The 17969-nt window shown below is 67.2% G+C and overlaps 3 protein-coding genes across 3 annotated transcripts; 2 read left to right on the top strand and 1 right to left on the bottom strand.

The window, feature by feature from the left end:
* Window positions 1-447: 447 nt before the first annotated feature.
* On the top strand, window positions 448-10691 carry SURF4 (surfeit 4). The gene is made up of 6 exons (XM_037492965.2): window positions 448-639; window positions 6183-6369; window positions 6837-6913; window positions 7359-7402; window positions 7777-7963; window positions 8590-10691. Exons 1-6 carry the CDS (start codon window positions 592-594, stop codon window positions 8854-8856), a joined length of 810 nt encoding a protein of 269 aa, XP_037348862.1. The 5' UTR covers window positions 448-591; the 3' UTR covers window positions 8857-10691.
* SURF2 (surfeit 2) lies at window positions 10548-14196 on the bottom strand. The gene is made up of 6 exons (XM_037491399.1): window positions 14119-14196; window positions 13888-14042; window positions 13205-13308; window positions 11895-12086; window positions 11563-11708; window positions 10548-11078 (listed from the first exon to the last, which is right to left on the bottom strand). Exons 1-6 carry the CDS (start codon window positions 14194-14196, stop codon window positions 10995-10997), a joined length of 759 nt encoding a protein of 252 aa, XP_037347296.1. The 3' UTR covers window positions 10548-10994.
* Window positions 14197-15181: 985 nt separating this feature from the next.
* Window positions 15182-17835, top strand: LOC119231255 (surfeit locus protein 1). Its single transcript, XM_037492974.2, has 7 exons — window positions 15182-15373; window positions 15445-15527; window positions 16237-16428; window positions 16993-17065; window positions 17143-17305; window positions 17476-17557; window positions 17632-17835. Exons 2-7 carry the CDS (start codon window positions 15499-15501, stop codon window positions 17705-17707), a joined length of 615 nt encoding a protein of 204 aa, XP_037348871.1. The 5' UTR covers window positions 15182-15373; window positions 15445-15498; the 3' UTR covers window positions 17708-17835.
* The last annotated feature ends 134 nt before the right edge of the window (window positions 17836-17969 follow it).

The raw sequence follows: 17969 nt of genomic DNA on the forward strand, positions 1-17969 counted from the left end.
CCGCCCGCGGTGAGCGCCCCCGCCCGCGCCCCGCCCGCGCCCCGCCCGCGCCCCGCGCGCGCCCCGCGCCCGTCCCGGCGGGAGCCGCAACCGCCGGGCCCGCGCGCAGAGGGAGGCGCGAGGCCAGCGCGCGGCGGGGGCCGGGGCGGGGCCAGCGCGCGGGGGCGGGGCCGGGTGCGTGGCGGGCGGGTCACAGCGCGGGGGCGGGGCCGAGCGTGCGGGGGGCGGGGCCAACGGGGCCACCGAGCCCGGAACGCGCGGCGCCCAGGCGAGAGGGCGGAGAGCCGGGCCTCAGAGCGCGACGGTCGGCCGGCGCGCGGTGGGCGGGGCCAGGAAGCGCGGCGGGCGGGGCCGGAGCGCGGCGGGCGGGGAGCGGCGGGCGGCGCGGCCCCTTTAAGGCGCGGCCGGGGCGGGCCGCGCGGCGCGGCCCCTTTAAGGCTTGGCCTACGTGGCAGCCGCTGGAGCCGCGGACGCGGAGCGAGGCCGGCCGCCGGGCACTTCCTGTGGAGGCCGCAGCGGGCGCGGGCGCCGACGCCGACGGGCCGAGCGCCGAGCGACGAGCGAGCGACACGAGCCGAGCCCGCCGCCGCCATGGGCCAGAACGACCTGATGGGCACGGCCGAGGACTTCGCCGACCAGGTGCGGCCTGCGGGCCCGCCGCGCCCTCCGGCCTCGCCCGCGCCCCGGCCCCGGCGCCCCCGAGGCCGGGCCGCCCTCGCCGCCCCCCGCCCCGCCGGGGGCGCCGCGCTCGCCAACCCCCGGGTCGGCCGGGACGCCCCAAGCCGGCCTGCGGGCCCAGCCCGCCTCCTGCCCCGACTCCCCGGCCCCGAGCCCCAGCCCGGCGCCCCGCTCGGGGAGCCCGGCCCCCTCGGAGCTGCGCCGGGAGCGGCCGCCTCCCGCCCCCGTCCTGGGGGTCCTGGGGGTCCTGGGGCGTCCTCGCGGCGCTCGGCTGTTGGCGGCCCCCGCTCGCGCTTCCTCCCCCTCGGGGGAGGCGGGTGGGCAGCGCCGGCCCCTCCGCCCGGGCTGGTGGGACGGGAGGCCCCGGAGGGCACCCCAAGTCCAGAGACCGCGGCTCCCTGCTGCTTCCTTCCCAGCGGGGCCGGCCCTCGGGGTCCGCTGACCCTCCCCGCATCTCTCCCTCCCTGGCTGGACTCTGCCCCGGCCGCGTCGAGCGGGTGTCGGGACCTGGGAGGAGGGGAGGCCGCCCTGCCCGGGCTGCTCCTTCCGGAGTGCCCAGGTGGCCGGTGCCGCCCGCCCGCCGCGGTGGGCAGGTCTTCGGGCCGAGGAGGACACGGTCCCGGGCCGGGGCAGGACGGAGCGCCCGCCCCCCTTCCTGGCAAAACCTGCCCCTGCGGCCGAGGTGATGGTTGGGTGGTGCGCCCTGAACTTTTACGAGTACCCCGGTGTGCCTGCAAAGTAGCGGTCCCTGCCCGCAGGCGGACCTTGCCTGGCCCCGCGGCCGTCCTTTCCTCGGTTACTGAGTGTGTGGCTCCCCACGGTGAAGAGGGGCGAGGCTGAATTTTTAATTTCTACGGGGTGGGGGTGTGTGTGTGTGTTAAGCAATCGCGCCCAGGCCGAGGCTGGTTGGCAGGCCTGGAAGAGTGTGTGGTTCTGAAAAGCCCTATCTCCTGATCAGCGACCGGTGAACAAGATTTTCCGCCGTTCCCTGGAAGGCTGGTGTATTTTCAGTGTGGTTGTGTAACTGGGTTCTCAGAACCCCACTTTCCTAGGAGCCGGTATTTTACAGCCGGTCTGGAGGGAAGAGTGGATGAGCTCGAAAAGAGAGACGTCCCTAAGGTCACGGCTGGTGTCTGCACAGACACAATCTCAGAACCGCATCCCCGGCAAAGTGGTTCTCATCAGGGGCTCGCGAGCACCTCGTCGTCGGCCTTTGTCGGCTCGCGTTGACATAATTTTAGTGACCCAATTTTCCTTCCCCAAGTAGCAGCTCCCCAAGAAGATGGCTCCTTTTAGCCTCACGGCCTTGCTCTTCAGTCTGGAAAGCCCTGGTTTTGCAAGTGAATTTCATAACCCCATCCAGATGAAAGGACGGCAGCCCAGCGGCTGCCAGCCCCGGAGCCGTGGCCTCACCTCCTGGAAAAAAGTCCAGGCTCTTTACACAACCACCTTCTTTTCCTCTTCGCATTTTGTTTTAAGTGAAAGAAACAAGTCTTGGAGCTGGAGGGGCCACGTGTGCTCCCTGAGGCACACGCGAGAGACAGTGCTGTCACTCTGCACGCCCCCCCACCCCAAGCAGGACCCCAGGGGGCCAGGGCGCTCTCTCAGGCGCTCTGTCAGGCCCTGTTGGTGGCCCTCCACGCCAGGCCCCTGGGTGGAGGTAGAGGCCCTTTTGCCTGAGGAGGGTGTGGCGTGGGGGGCGGGACGCAGCCCTCACTCCTCACTGCAGGCAGGCCCAGGACAGGGTGCAGGCCAGGGCTGCTCTCCGTCCCCGTTATCCACACAGGTTGGCCCCGCCAGTGAGTGTGCTCCAGAGTCCTGGGGACACTTGGAAGTCACTGATCCGGTCTGGTGACTGCTCTTTTTTCCTCATCCGGTCTTCAGAAAACAAAACCAAAAATGAAATGATAGGATTTGAACCAAGAGTCTGGGCACTGAGGATGGTACCTGGCAAGGCCCGTGGGCACCCAGCCTGGGCAGCGATGACACGGAGCCAGGCACCAGGCGGGTCCTCCATTGTCTCCCCACGTCACCCTGCCGTGTCACCACTGTCAGCTGTGAGAAGGAGGTTGGCAGCGGCTGGTGTCTAGGTCCCACGGGCTGGGCTCCTCACCGCAGCCTCTCCTGTCAGTCCGTAGGGCGAGCCCCAGGCTCAGGGCTTCTCCGGCCGCACCTCTGGCATCACGCTCCTTGTCCTGGGCAGCAGGGTGCAGGCGCCGGGAAACTGCTGAGGGTGCTCGCTGCAGGAGGGAGGCCTCTGAGCCCTTCAAGACCAGGTCAGAGGGGGCAAGGCCCGGGAACTCCGCAGTCCAGAATTGCCTCCCAGCTGGCACAGGCAGCAGGTCACATGGGCACATTTATACCAGCAAACAGGAGTATTAGCGCTTAATGGGTTCTGCCTGATGGCTCATCACCACGGTGACAGATAAGCTGCTGGGGCTTGCGCTCAGCGTGGCCTAGCATTTTCACCTGGCCCGGGGGCTGTCACCCAGGAGCGCCTCCGCCTAGGGTCTAGTGTGGGGCAGCGAGCATGGCCTGAGAGCTCACAGCCTATGGCGTGGGGCTCTGGAGTCACAGCACGTGGGTCGCCAGAGGGGCCCTGGTGCCCTCAGTGGGCTGGGGGCATTTCCTCTTGTGGCCCCCCAGGGCTTCCTGCCCGGTGCCCTAGAGGAGAGGGTGCAGGGAGAGGAGCTGACTTACCTTTCCTTGTTGGCCAATCTGAGACGGGAGGTTAAAAGCCCCCCCACCTCTCCTGGGCAGGGGAGACGCCGGGGCGCCGGTGGTTTGTGAGGCTTCTCCCGGAGGAAGGTGTGGCGTTGCGCTCCCACCTCGGCGCTTTGTCCCGCCTGGGTTTAGTGAAGAAAGCCAGGTCATCTCCACAGAGGGGGCGCACGCGCGAGTCACCCATCTGCACCCACCGACTCACTGACGTGGGCCCGATTGGGCAGTGCAGAGGCGAGTGGGGGGCCCTGCCCTGGGCCAGCAGGGCCGCGTGCCCTGAGCACCACAGGGTCCGTCTCCATGTTGTGGGGCTGCGGGCGGCTTGTGGTCCTCTGGCCTGGCGCCCTGTAACGAAGTCGCGGACGCTCCCTCATGTGCTGTCACCACGGAGGAGCCAGGAGGCGGCGCACCGGGCCCCCGCTGCTGCCGGCTCTGCCACCCAGCCTGAGAGCAGCGCACACTCAGCAGCAGCGCCTCCGAGTTGAGGGGCTCCCAGGGGCCTGAGGTGTGGGGAGCCCCCTGAAGGGGGCTGTGCTCCTCCGAGGATGAGTGGGGGGACAGGGGCCGCGGGTCGGCTGGCTGCCAGGTTGGCCTCGCTCTAGGCCACCAAGGACTTTGAAAATCAGACCCACTCCGCCCCCTCCCCCCATGCAAAGCGCCGTCTCGCCCGCCTGTCTGCAGGGGAGGGGTCCGTTGTCTGCAGGATGGGGCTCCGGCACCCTTTAATCCTCTGCGCCCAGACACTCAAATTAAGAGTCCAGACTTGGAGCTGCTTAACCACGGCCTGTGCCTGTGGGTGGGGTGGGGGAAAGAGCGTGTGAGCTGAGGCGGTGAGACCCGAGCCCATACCAGCTGGCCAGTGCCTTGGGGCACAGCGAGGGGGAGACGTGGCGGTCGGAGGGTACGTTTTCCATGTGTCTGCTGCCTCCTGGGGTCTCCCTCCCTCCCGTCTCTGGGTCTGCCTGCCTTCTCGGGGCGTGCTCATCCTCACCGTTGCTGCGCCCGGGTCCGGAGGCAGAAGCAAGGCCCACGCGGTGGCCAAGAACTGGCCACGAGGGCCACTGCCTCAGCCAAGGCCGTCTGCGCTTCCTCATGGGCCAGGGGTGGCACCGCTGCTGGGTGTTTCCAGAGCATCCGGGCCGTGAACGAGGAGGCTGCGTGGCAGCTGCCCTGCTCCTCGGCTGCTGCCCGGCCGGGTCGGCCCAGAGGACTCTCGCTGCTGCGCGCGGTCCCTGCACGCACCAGACCCCACAGGGGCATGTCCCGGGTCTTTTTTTGAAAACGAGGTCTTCTCCTTCCCTCTGCCCTTGCTGGTTGAAGTCAGAGGGCATCTCCACCGCCGCCGGTCGGCCTGTGTCTGTGGCCACACGGGGCCGGACGGCGGGGAGCCTGGCATCTGTGTCTCATACTGTGACTTCGGCCACCGTCCTTGGGGACCAAGGGCTGAGCAGGCCTGTGCAGAGGCTGGGGGCAGGGGGCAGGGGGGGACACCTGGCTTGTGGTACCCAGTTCTCTCCCTCCCCACACCAGTCAGCACCGCCCTCCACCCCCCACCCACACCCGCCCTCCGCTGTGGCCCGATGCCTTCTGGCTGGGTCTGCGTGGAGGTGTGATGTTAATCTGAATGACTTTTCAAATACTCCAAATGAAGAGACTTCTTGCATAGTCTTCCTCCCAGGATCGCCTCTTCAGCCCTAGCCGGGGTGTGACGTTCCTTTGACAGGCCCTTGGTCAGAGTGACGACGCCCTTTAGACTCTTGCTTCCTGACACATCACTCCGTGGGCGGGTCCCCGATCTTTCCCCCCAGCTCCTGCTGTTATCATGTGGCCCGGGTGTCTTTGTATCTCGGCTTGGGGCAGTTGGTAAGAGGAAGTGTGTGGGGTACACCTGAGTGACACCCGTGCCTCGGGTGGACCCTCGCTGAAGCCGCCCCCGCGGGCGTGGGTTATGGACACCGTCTCTGGCATCTGCCAGCGGTTTCCCTTGCTGCAGTTTCTCTATTGAAACATTTGTCAACCTCATTTGTTAGCGAGTTTTTCATTTGCTTTGAGCTACACAGACTTAAAAACCACCCAGAGCTTTTGAGTGGGAGTCAGACTATTTCATGCTTGCTTCCGACCGCGGCGCAGGCCCACGCCCGGACCCCCAGCTCGGCTCTGGAGGCAGGGTCGGGCTGGGGCCGGCCCGACTGGCCGTGCGTGCGGCCCAGCTGGCCTGGGGGCCCACCGTGTGTCCAGCCTGAGGCCCTCGGGGCCCGGGGCCCTGCTTGTCACCTGAGTGGACTGTCTGTCGTCTTGGTGATGTGCTCAGCTCTCTGTAATCCAGGGGCTCCGAGTATGGCTGGGGGGTCCTCGGGGCCGAGCCTGGCACAGTACTGGGTGAGCCCCTCTGACCCCGGGGTTCAGCTTGCCTGTTGGTAAGAGAAGCTGGACCAGACCAGGGTTGTCTGCGGGTGGGGGAAAGTGGTTTTGCTCCTTGGGGGCATGTGGCCAAGTCTGGAGATGCTTTTGGTGCTGACAGCTGGAGGAAGCGGCCAGACCCCGGCAGAGAGGCGGGAGCGTGAGGCGGAGACTGGCGAGGTGTCCTGGGATGGGGCCTCACCTGAGCGCAGCAGCTGCGTCTCGCGCCCTCCCGCCTCCGAGGCGGCATTTGCCTCCCGAACCCGCCTGCTCCCCGGGAGAGGAAGTCGGGCACACGGGCACCGCCACGGGGTTCGGCGGAGGGCCGGGGGTTGGCTGACGCGCACACCCAGACCCCCTCACCCCGGTTTCCGTGGCCGCAGTTCCTCCGGGTCACCAAGCAGTACCTGCCGCACGTGGCGCGCCTGTGCCTCATCAGCACCTTCCTGGAGGACGGCATCCGCATGTGGTTCCAGTGGAGCGAGCAGCGGGACTACATCGACACCACCTGGAGCTGCGGCTACCTGCTGGCCTCGTCCTTCGTCTTCCTCAACCTGCTGGGGCAGCTGAGTGAGTGGCCCCATCCCCTCCTGTCCTGCCTGGGCTCTGCCAGCCTTGGCCGGGGCTCGGCGGAGGCCTGGGCCCTGCCTTGCAGTGGGGGAGACGGGAGGCGCGGTGGCCAGTGAGGCGCGGGGCGCCGAGACGGAAGCACCCCACAGGAGGCCAGCAGAGGAGGCAGCGCGGGGGCTGAAGGAGGGGCGGGGGGCCTCAGGTCTCACGCTGGTCCTGGGGGGCAGAAGGGACTGGCACTGCCCAGCCTGCCCCAACGCTGGCTCTGGAAAACGCCACTCTCTGTCGCAAGGAATCCCCTTTCCTGGCCCGTGGCTTTGATAAGTAAACGCCAGTGCGCGCGCCGAGGGTGGCCTGTGCCGGCCATTCATCCTCGCAGAGGGGGTGTCTCGTGGGGTAGGCGGCTGGTGCCTGGTGCCGTGGGGTCCCCACACCGCAGCCCCGACCAGCGCCCTTCTCCTTTGCAGCGGGCTGCATCCTGGTGCTGAGCAGGAACTTCGTGCAGTACGCCTGCTTCGGACTCTTTGGGATCATCGCGCTGCAGGTGAGGGCGCCAGGGGCTCCCCTTTGCCGCTCAGGGTGAGTCAGGGCTTCTGCAAAGACATCTTCGAGGCTTCGGCATCGCTGTCCCTCTGCTGCGCTCCGCCTGGAGCTCCTCTGCTGGGAGAGGCTGAGGTCCCCCGGGCATGTGAGGGCTGCCGAGTGGGTCTTCCGCCACTTTCCTGGGTGGCCTTTGGCCCGGGAGCACATCCCAAAGGCCGCCAGGACCCTGGGCGGGCTGCCCACTGGCCGCGTGCTCAGAGCCGCGTGTGCGCCAGGACACCGGCCCGGTCCGAGGCTCTCCCCAGTCCCTGAGCCGGGGGCGGCCCCGCGATCATCTGCAGCCTTGTTTTCTCCCCCGCCTGGGAAATTGGCCTGACGCTGTTGAGTCGATGCAACGAGAAAGTCATTGAAATCACTGACCCAGGTTTCCCTCTCACGCCCCTCAGACGATCGCCTACAGCATCCTGTGGGACCTGAAGTTTCTGATGAGGTAGGCGCGGCCTGCGGGGGGCGGTGGGCTCTGCTCCAGGCTGGGGCTGGTGCTGGGGGGGCGGGGGCCTCCTGGGCCGACTGGCCCCTCTCGCGCGCTCCCACGACATTAGCAGGGGTGCGAGCGTCTCTCCCGTGCTCCGTCTCACAAGGTGGGGAGCGAGTCAGTGCAACCCCACTTGCTTACTGGACCCAAAGGCCACAAGCAAGTGAAGACCAGGCCCTGCCCGCTGGGGGGTCAGGATGCACTGCGGCTGGGGGTGAGGCTTTCCCTAGGCGACTCGAGGCTGGGGTCCCGCGGACACCCTGGGCCGCGAGGGCCTGCGTGGTGCTAGGGTCTCCGGATGTGGTCGGGACCCGCATCTCTGTTCTCAGGAACCTGGCGCTGGGAGGAGGCTTGTTGCTGCTCTTGGCGGAGTCCCGCTCTGAAGGGAAGAGCATGTTTGCGGGTGTCCCCACCATGCGCGAGAGCTCCCCCAAACAGTACATGCAGCTCGGGGGCAGGGTCTTGCTGGTCTTGATGTTCATGACGCTCCTGCACTTTGACGCCAGCTTCTTTTCGGTAAGGACCTTGCTCGCTGGGCCGCCTGCCCCTGCTCCCTCCCGTCTCGTGCTGAGCAGCCCTTGGAGCGGTTTGGCTCAGAGGACGGGCCCCTGCCCCGCTAAGGGAAGTGGCCCCAAGCAGCCCTCGCACTGAGGAGCGCCTTTGCCATGAGGAGCCAGGCCCTGCCCACCTCCTGCAGGTCGGGGTGCACGGGCCAGCCTGAGGCTCCCGACAGCTTCTGCTCAGACGCCTGGCCTGTCTTCCTCTCCATCAGCACCTTCATCGGGTACTTTGTGCCCGGTGTTGGGGGGCAGAGTTGAGGTTTTGTCCTCACGCCCCCAGCCTGTCCCCCTTGGTGCCCTGGCTGGGGAGGTGCCTGGGGCTTGCTGTCCAGGCAGGGCTGGGGACACATCTATACCTTCCCGGTGGCCCAGCTCCAGGCGCCAACCAAGCCTGGAGGTGGGCAACCACAGCCTGTGGACGAACCACAGCTTCGTCCTCGCCTCACCCTCCTGCCCCACTGTGACTCTCCTCCGACACCCCTGGGGCCACAGCCACCTGATGGGGCGCTGGGATGTGCCCCTTGGTCAAGCCAGCCGTGGCTCTTCCTCACGTCTGTCTTTTCGTGCCTCGTGCCCGTGCAGATCCTCCAGAACATCGTGGGCACGGCGCTGATGGTCCTGGTGGCCGTCGGCTTCAAGACCAAGCTGGCCGCCCTGACCCTGGTCGTCTGGCTGTTCGTCATCAACGTGTACTTCAACGCCTTCTGGACCATCCCGGTCTACAAGCCCATGCACGACTTCCTCAAGTACGACTTCTTCCAGACCATGTCGGTGATCGGGGGCCTGCTCCTGGTGGTGGCCCTGGGCCCCGGGGGCGTCTCCATGGACGAGAAGAAGAAGGAGTGGTAACAGGGCCTCGCGCCTGCTGACCGCGGCCGACGAGGACTGGTTCGGGTGGATTCGAGAAAACTGCCAGCATTTATGTTTCCTCCTCCCTCCCTCCCCTGGTAAAGGCACAGATGTTTTGAGAACTTCACTTGCAGACACCTGAAGTCGATGGCTGCGTCTGCCCTGGCCCGGGCTGGTTTTGAGCCTCGCGCGGGCGGGGCGCCTGCCCAGGCCGGCCCCGGCTCCTGGGAGCCAGCAGCTCGTCGCTGCTACCTCTCAGTCTTCTTTTAGTTTCTCTTCGTTGGGGGGTGGGGGGCCTTCGAGTGTACTGTGAGCAGATACATTTATGTATCATTCAACGCAGTCTCCCTCTTATTTTTTAAGTTTACGTTTTTAGCTAAAACTACTAAAAGATTCGGGACGGCCCGGCTGGACACCCGCACTCAGACGCCCGGTGGAGACTCGCGCCAGCGCAGCCCAGTGCTCCCGGCCCGGCCGCCAGGCTGCGTGGGGACGGCAAACGTTGAGAAACCCCAAACCCAAAGACCGAGGGCGGTGCCGGGCGGCCGGGGCTGCTGTCCGCGGCAGGTCATTCCCGAGTTGGACAGCTGGCTGGGACTGGCGCCCAGTGTTTGACGTGTAGCCTACCTGAGAGCTTTGGCAGCTTGGGGTGGGAGTGAGGGGGTCAGAAATCTTGGGGAGCCACCTGGCACCCTACCCCTCATGCCCCGGCTTGCAGCCTGCCTTTGCCACTGACGTGCTTGGGAGGAGCAGCCACCGTCCCGGGCAGTACAGGACCGCAGGCCCAGCTGTTACCTCACTTGGCCTTTCCAGAGCCGCCGACAGCGCAGAGCTCCGCCGGCGAGCGCCACCCTGTCCGTGGCTGGCAGGGCCTCCTCCCAGGCTGGGCGCTCAGCGCCCCATCTCCACGCGGCCTCCACGGCCTGCTGGTCAATTTGCCATGCTGAGCGCAGCCACGATTACTTTTTACGATTTGTGATGCCTTACCGATTGGATCTGAATCCTGTATTTAAAGTTTTCTAACATTGCCTTATACTGCGTTTCTCTTCTTGGGGGTCACGGGGTGAATGCTGCGTGGGGACTGTGCCTCTAAGGGGCCCCCACGCCCGGCTTTGTGAGTTGCATCCTTGGAGGTCAGCAGCTGCCTCGCCTCAGAGCTGCTGCTCTGGTCTCATCAGCCGGGTGCCCCAGACAGGGCCGCCCGGTTTCGCTGGGGGTGTCAGCCAGGGTGAGCTGGGGCGCCCCCATGGCCCAGGGCTTTGAAAACCTCACCCGGGTGCCCATCTCGCCCAAGAGGAGCCATGGTCCCCCTGCCTGACACCCACTTGTGCCCCAGCACGGGGAGCCCCACCCTGGTGCCTGCTCCTGGTCTCCCAAGTATTTATAAGGTGAAGAGCTGCTCCAGGTCAGAGGCAGGGGACCGGGCCCCGCCGGCAGCGAAGTGGCCTGCCCGCCGCGCCCTGCCCGCCCGCGTCCTCCCCTTAGCTTGCGCCAGCCCGCAGAGTGGCCTCTGCTCCTGGCTGGTGGCAGCCTCGCCCCGTTCCTGGAGGACCTTTATTGACCCCAGGAGGCGTGGAGGACCCAGCCGGCGCCGGAGCACTCCGGGCTCCCCGGCCCTGCGTGGGGCTCGTCCAGGGCGGGCGGGCGCCTGGCCCGAGGAGGGGCGCTCCGCCAACTCGGACGCGAGCAAGACGATTTCTGAAAACTGCTTTATGTGGGAAATAGGTATAAATCTCCTTTTATGCTGTATTTTATCTTAGTTATGTTTGAAAACATTCTGATTTTGGAAACATCAAAATAAACGATGGCATTTGTTGTATTCGGTGCAGTCCCCTGGCAGCGCCCGGCCAGGTGGCCAGGGCCCTGAGGCGCGGTCGGCCACGCGCACCCCCTCGCGTTGCTGAAGACACGCAGAAGCCACATCCAGACAGAATTCTTGGGTCCCTACTGCGTCCTGGGTGTGTGGGGCACCCTGGCATCTGTGAACGGCCCCTCCTGCCCTCAGGCAGCACCTGAGAGTGGGCGCAGCAGAGCAGGGACCCGGGTAGGCTGGGGGACGCCTGCAGGCGGCGGGGGGAGGAGGAGGTGAGACCTGAAGGAGCTCACAGGCCTTCCAGGCGTTTCTCCAGCGGCCTTCATTAACCCGCCTGTTTAAATACAACCCAGCGCGGAGGTTTGCGGCCGCAGCGTCCGAACTTCTTCTTGCAGGCGCCCGACTGCTTCTGCAGCGAGAATGGGTCGGTCTGTCGGCGGGGATTGGCCCGGCTGGGGTGAGGGCGCGCGGGCCCAGGCTTCGGGGAGATGCCTGGGTCGGTCCCTGCCCCGTGCCCCCCACTGCGGGCTCCATGGGACGCCACGGGTTTGCTGCCCCCTCTGCCCCCTGGCTGAAGGCCACACTTGTGACCCCCCGACCCCACCCCCACTCCACTGCTCTGCCACGGGGGGTGGGGGGGGGAGGAGCCGTCTCGGCCTTAGCAGAGGCGGCAGAGGGCGGGTCTCGACGTCCGGGCTTCCTGGCCGGCCCTCAGAACAGTGGTCTGCAAAGTGCCACCCGGCTTCTGGACAGGGGCTGGCGGGAAGCAGCCCCCCAGCTTGGGCGTGTACCCTCAGCCTGGGATGTCACTGGTGAGAAGCTTCTCTATTTTTCAAGAAGTTGCAAACGGCAGGGAAGCTGCCGCCACGCCAGCTGTCCCGGGACCCACTCACCTTCCTGCGCTTGAGGCCCACTCCTGTCCCCTCGCTGTCCCCAGGGCCCTTCTCTCGAGGGCACCTGGGCCCCTCATCGTCATCTGTCAGAAAGTCCTCAGCGCCACCCTTGGTGTCTCCCGGGTCCTTTTCGGTGAACAGCTCAGCTGCAAGGGACGGGGTGGCGGAGCCGGCTTGGGGCTAAGTTCACACCTGCCCCGGGACTGGGGGGCAGCAAACCAGGGCCCGGGCCAGAGGCCAGGCGGGCAGCAGGTGCAACCTGCTCGCTGCTGCCGGGACGGCCCCGGAGCCACAGCAAACCGCCCAGGCCAGGAGGGACACGTTCCACTTACGTGGGTACAGGTCTGTCATGCTGTCGTCGCTGTCACTTGCGGCTGCGTCGTCGTCACTGGACGTGGGTTCCCAGAAGGCCTCTCCGGGGCGAGGGGACCCGTCGCTGTCCATCTGCCCGTCCTTCCTCCTCCTCCTCCTGTGCAGGAGGCAGGCGGGCACGTACTCCACGCCCTGCTTCTGACACTCGTCATCTGGAGGGGACCAGCACGCTGCCTGTTCTCGGGGGCTCCCACAGACCCCCCGCCCCAGCTGGAGCTCACCCCCCATCTGCACAGGCTTCTCCCATCCAGGCCCCTGAGGGAGAGGTCGGCTGATCCTCACGGTCCTCACCTGCCTTCACCCCCTCATGGTGGCTGGGCCCTGGCCTGACACCACGTCCCTCTGCCCACGCCCAGAACCCTGTCTCCTGCTTCACCTCTGCCGCCCACCCTGGGGCCCGACAGTGGCCTGTCCGCCACCAGGACCACACGGGTGTCCTCGCAGAGCCTCCGCCATCCCCAGCCCACCTGGGCAGCCTTCTCCACTTCTCCTCACCCTCCCTTCAGGAACACGTCACCAGGGCTGGCCCTTTGCTCCTTGAAACCACTCTGTCCTGAGGGGGCTTGCCCCCTTCGTGCCCCCCAGAATCCGTGGGCCCGGGAGCACCTCTGTGCTGAGGATTCCCCAACCGCCCCCGCACCCTGACACCTGTGCTTCAAATGTCCCAGGGACTGGCGGTTTCCCTGGAAGGTCGCTCTAGGGCTCACTCTCTCCAACCCGACGAGGCCCGCACCTCCCAGTTCCCCCGCGGGGCCCCTGGGGAACCTGGCCCCCCTCCCTCTCTCCCCTCGCCTAATTCTCCCTGCTCCATAGCTGAAACCCGGCCACACCTGGGAACAGGGCACCGCCCCCTGCCCCTGGTGACCCCAGCCCTGTCCTGCCACCCGGCCCCTGCCAGCCCTGAGGCACAGGCTGAGCTCATCTGGCGCCTCCTGTTTTACCGCTTCAGAGCAGGCCCACTTGGCCGGGTCGCCCCTCTGCTGACTCTGTCCCCACCGCCTTTCCAGCCCCTTGCATGGTGGCGTGAAGCCGTCATCGGGCGTCCCACAGAGCCCAGGGACGGGGCCCGACCCCCAGAGCCCGGCCTCCACGGCACTCCTAGCCCATGTGTGGAGGGAGCTGGCCCCCCTCTACCCTCGCCCCTCTTGTCACTGTGCCGGAACCCCCACGCTTCCACTGAGTATCAGCAGAGTGACCACTTCCGCCTTCGGGGCGCTCTTCCCGGGGGAGGGTGGGCAGGCAGGCACCCCAACACCTGCGAGCTACTCACACTTCTGCAGGGCCCTCCGGTAGCGCCGGCCCTGGGTGTGCCTGCACACGTGCGCGGGGGACTTGTTGATGTGCCGCAGGGTGAGCCGGCAGAAGAGCTGGTGCCTGCGGGCAGGGAGAGCTGGGCTGCGGGGCGCTCCCGTGGGGGCCCAGACCAGCCGCACCCCCCAGCTGCATCCTGTGATGGGGCCTGAGCACCCCCGTCGTCAAGGCTCCCCTGTCATTCCAGAGGGAGTGTCTGGGGGGAACCACGGACCCAGACCCAAATGGCCTCTTCTCCAGCACCTGGAAGGCAGCCTCTCCCCGCAGCCTGGGCGCGGCTGGGGCCAGGGGGGCGCCTGTCACTCCGTCAACCCCGCTCCGGCTGCACCACAGACCCGGGAAAGGATGGGAAACTCACCTGGTGCAGCACCCGGGCCGGCCAGGCCGGGCCGGGCGCTGCGCTCGGCGAAGCCGGGCCCGGGGTGACAAGCCTCCTCACAGAAATGCGAGCGCGCGGGGGGTGGGGGCTCACCGGGGGCCCCTCCTGGACATCGGGGTCTCCAAGGAGGGCGGGTGGGCGCGGCAGGACCGACGGCGCGGGCGAGGGGGGCGCCCGGAGGGGCCACGCCTGGCGGCGGCCGCTGGACAGCAGGGCCGTCCCTCCCCCTCCCGCGCCCCGGCCGGGCGCCCGCGCGCACTCACGGGTTCTTGGTGCTGGGCACGATGTGCGGCTCGAACGCGGCGTAGTCGAAGGCCGGGTCGGTGCGGGCCAGCCGCCGGTACTTCTTGCCGCGGGTGTAGACCTGGAGCGCCGGCAGGCGGCAGGGCAGCTCGTGGCCGGTCAGCGCGCACCGCACCTGCGGGCGGGGGCGGTCAGGGCCCGGGGCCGGCGCCGGCAGGGGGGCGGTGGGGGACCCCGGGGGACCCCCGCACCTGGCGCGCCCCGGGCTGCAGCCGCAGACTCGGGTGCTCGCGCAGGAAGGCGCGCAGGTCGGCCGGCAGCTCGCTCATGGCGGCGCCGCGGGGCGGGGGCGGGGGGGGCGCGCGCCGGGGCGGGGGGCAGGAGCGGGGCGCCGGAGCGGGGCGCCGGAGCGGGAGCGGGAGCCGGGCCGACCACGTGGCCCGCGCGGCCCGGAAGCGGAAGCGGAAGCGGCAGCGGCCGGAGGCGCCGGCGGCCATGGCGGCGGCGGGGGCGCGGCGCCTGGGGCTGCGGGGCGCGGGCCCGGGGCCGCTGCTGCGGGTGAGCGCGGCGGCCCGGGGGGCCGGGCGGCCGGGGGGGGCCCCGCACCCCGGCCCGACGCGCTCGGCCGCCGCTCCGTGTCGGCAGGCCCCGGCCCGCGCCGTCGGAGGGCGCGTCCTCGGGGCCCCCCCGCGCCCAGGTGAGCGCCGAGTCCGGGCGGGGCGCGCGCCCCGCTCTGCGGGAGACACCCCGCTCCCTCGGCCTCGCAGCCGCCGCCCCGGAGGCCCGCGCCCGCCCCCCGCGCCCCCCGCGCGCTCCTCGCCGGGAAGCCGGTGTGGACGCCGCCCCAGGCCCTCGCCGCGCTCGGCGGAGCCCGGGGTGCGGAGGGGGCCCCGGCGGGAGGGGTGCCGGGCGCGGGAAGGGGGGCCCCGCAGGCGGGCCGGGCCGCCGCCTCCCCCTCGCGGCTCGTCTGCGGGGCTCCTGGGGGCTGTTCCTCTCCAGGGCGAGGAGCGAAGGGAACGGGCGGGGGGCCCCGGGGACGCCGTCGGGAGGGTGGAGCGGCCTCTGCCCAGGCGGAGCCAGTCCCCGTCGTGGGCCTGGGGAAGGCGGGAGGGGGTGAAGGAAAGCCCCGGTCAGGGGTGGCGGCCGAGCAAGGCCCGCACTCAGGGCTCCTTTACCCGGGCGAGAAGCGGCTGCTGCGAGCGCCGGGCTGCACGTGTGCTGCTGGCTGGCTCCAGACCGGGGCGCGGCCGTGCACCCCTTACTGGACTGCCTCGCAGCCTCGGCAGTCTTGCTGAGGAAGAGGCTGCTCCAGTTCTGTCTGTTCTAGGGCTTTTGACGCCATGCCGGGCGGCGCACTTCCCCGGGGGCCCCCCACGGCCCCACAGTCGCGGCAGCTCGGGCAGCTCTGCAGAAGCGCCCCCCACCGCGGAGGCCGAGGCCGACTCCTTTCTCCAGTGGTTCCTGCTGCTCATTCCGGCCACTGCCTTCGGCCTGGGCACCTGGCAGGTAAAGCCTGGCGTCCCGCTCGGGGCTGAGCCCGTGGCCCTGCGGCCGCTCTCAGGCTTGTGTTTCTGCAGGTCCAGCGTCGGAAGTGGAAGCTGGGGCTGATTGCAGAGCTGGAGTCTAGGATTATGGCTGAGCCCATCCCTCTGCCCGCAGAGTGAGTGTGGGGCCGCCCCCAGGCGGGGCGCTCTCGTGCTCCATCTGAGAGCCCCCCCAGGTCCCTGGTCCTGCTGGTGCCTGGTCAGCCCGGGGCGACTTGCTACACGGAAAACTCTTTGACCCTGGGTTCACCCTATCATGCCAGTGTACCTTCGGGCTCCCCAGCCCCATGCGGATGGCCCCGGGAGCAGTTCTGAGCTGGTTGAGTGTGGCATCTTGAACGCAAGTGGTTATTTTGGAAAGTGCCCGATTCTAGTGTCCCTGCCTGTTTACAAGCATCTCCTAGAGGGGCGCTGTCCACACTGCAGGCCGTGCCCCGCCTGCTGCTTGTTAACTGCACACAGGTGTCTGGGTTCTTAGGTGCTTTTTTCTTTTTCTTTTTTTTGTGGGACCCTCACCGGCGGCCGGGGATCGAACCGGCGCTGCAGAGGCTGCGGGCAGCCTCGCAGCCCAGCGCTCAACCACTGCGCCACCAGGGGAGGCCCCGGTCTTAGCTTCTTTTGACCACTGGCCTTGTGCCAGCCCAGACCCGCACTCCCACTTGGCACTGAGGGCCCAGCTCCACTTCAGGGGACACTCGTGAGCCAGCAGTCCCCTTGTGCCCGCGTCCCCTGTCCTACTTCACACCTCAGGCGGTGGCGGCCCTGGAGGGTGTCCTCCTGCCGCAAGACTTGCCTCGAGCTCCACATCTCCCCTCTGCTGTGTAGCCCGATGGAGCTGAGAAACCTAGAGTACAGGCCAGTGAGAGTCCGGGGGCACTTTGACCACTCCAAGGAACTGTACATGATGCCTCGGACCAGGGTGGACCCAGCGCGGGAGGCGCGGGAGGCCGGCCGGCTCTCCTCCTCGGCAGAGACTGGTGCCTATGTGGTCACCCCCTTCCACTGCACCGACTTGGGGTGAGCAGGACATGCAGGGAGCAGAGCGGACTGGCAGTTGCAGTCAGGGCACCCTCAACCCCTCACCTTGAAAGGCCCCCGGAAATCCAAAATACTCAGAGGGTAGTTCTGACATCAAGACACTCATTTACTTGCTGCTGAGCAATTTGGGGAGGTTGAAGGGGGTGATCTGGTGCCACTGTCCCATGGCCAACACAGGACATGATGGTGGCGCTGTGTGAGGAAGGGCAAGAGCAACTTGGGGAACCTCCCCCCCCAGCCCCTGGTCTGGAGGTCAGGGAAGGCCCCATGGACAGCTTGTGCAAAGAACATCCCAGGGATGGCAAGGCCCCCATTGGGTGGGCCAGGGTGGGGGGACAGCTGGGGGTGTCCTCACTGGCTGTGCATGTGGGCCACAAAGGTTGCTAGTGACCCTGGATTCCCACTTCCAAACTGGTACAGAAGGCAGTTCCTACCCATGGCAAACTGGCCACTAAAAACCCCTGGCACTATGCAGTTTCCTGGAGATGCTAAGTTTTCAAACCTCCCCCCCCACCCTTTCTGAAATGGCTTTTGCGACCCTAGAGTCACCATCCTGGTCAACAGAGGATTCGTCCCCAGGAAGAAAGTGAACCCTGAAACTCGGCAGAAAGGCCAGGTGAGGGGCACGCTCTCCCCTCAGGTGGCGGGAACCCCACCACCTCCCCATAAGAGGCACTCACACCTTCCTTGCAGATCCAGGGCGATGTGGACCTCGTTGGCACAGTGCGGTTGACAGAAACCAGGAAACCCTTTATCCCGGAGAACAACCCAGAGAGGAACCACTGGCATTATCGGGACCTGGAAGCCATGGCCAGGCTCACAGGCGCAGACCCCATTTTCATCGACGCAGACTTCAGTACGTTGGGAGCGGCCCACCCAGACCAGCAGCTTTCCAGGACAAGTCCTTCCTCTGCAGGGAGGGGGGGCAGGGTGCTGGCTGCCAGTGACTTGGTCTTCCAAGTCATGACTGACTAAGCCAGGTCTACACTGAGAAGCTGGCCAGGCCCTGACCCGCTGTCCCTGCAGGGAGCACGGTCCCTGGAGGCCCGGTCGGGGGGCAGACCAGAGTGACCCTGAGGAATGAGCACATGCAGTACATCCTGACCTGGTGAGTTGGGCCCCTCTGGCTCCCCTTTAGGCTGTTTAGGCCTCCCGCTGAGCTTCACCTTCTTGCTACCTGAGGTATGGACTCTGCGCAGCCACATCCTACCTGTGGTGTAAGAAATTCCTCCGCTGGACCCCGGGCGTGATGAGATGAGCTCAACTGGCCCTCCCCCGAGTCCTGCGGGATCCCTTGGGTACACTTCGGGAGTGTTCCGTGCTGGACCACACTGCTGGTGTTAATAAATGAATCTTCATACTCCACGTGCTTGTTCTGCCTGTCTCCCCACCTAAGCGAGCTTCTAAACTGGTCCGCGTGATGTCTATTTGGGTTCACTGTTCAACCAGAGCTTGTGAAAGCCAAAACACAGCCCTCTGACCCGGCCCCTGCCCTAAAGGGGAGACAGGAGCCCTAGATT

This window comes from Talpa occidentalis, unplaced genomic scaffold (assembly GCF_014898055.3).
Source record: "Talpa occidentalis isolate TD23 unplaced genomic scaffold, MPIMG_talOcc4v2.1 talOcc4.7, whole genome shotgun sequence".
Lineage (NCBI taxonomy): Eukaryota > Metazoa > Chordata > Mammalia > Eulipotyphla > Talpidae > Talpa > Talpa occidentalis.

Bases quoted from the DNA above. Each gene is read 5' to 3' on its own strand.
- SURF4 (XM_037492965.2), top strand. From the start codon at position 592: ATGGGCCAGAACGACCTGATGGGCACGGCCGAGGACTTCGCCGACCAG. The intron at 640-6,182 runs GTGCGGCCTGCG...CCGTGGCCGCAG, and splicing joins CCGAGGACTTCGCCGACCAG to TTCCTCCGGGTCACCAAGCA. The intron at 7,403-7,776 runs GTAGGCGCGGCC...CTCTGTTCTCAG, and splicing joins GACCTGAAGTTTCTGATGAG to GAACCTGGCGCTGGGAGGAG.
- SURF2 (XM_037491399.1), bottom strand. From the start codon at position 14,196: ATGAGCGAGCTGCCGGCCGACCTGCGCGCCTTCCTGCGCGAGCACCCG. The intron at 14,043-14,118 runs GTGCGGGGGTCC...CCCCGCCCGCAG, and splicing joins TGCAGCCCGGGGCGCGCCAG to GTGCGGTGCGCGCTGACCGG. The intron at 12,087-13,204 runs GTGAGTAGCTCG...GGTCCCCTCCAG, and splicing joins CCGGAGGGCCCTGCAGAAGT to ATGACGAGTGTCAGAAGCAG.
- LOC119231255 (XM_037492974.2), top strand. From the start codon at position 15,499: ATGGCTGAGCCCATCCCTCTGCCCGCAGA. The intron at 17,066-17,142 runs GTGAGGGGCACG...CCTTCCTTGCAG, and splicing joins AAACTCGGCAGAAAGGCCAG to ATCCAGGGCGATGTGGACCT. The intron at 17,558-17,631 runs GTGAGTTGGGCC...TTGCTACCTGAG, and splicing joins ATGCAGTACATCCTGACCTG to GTATGGACTCTGCGCAGCCA.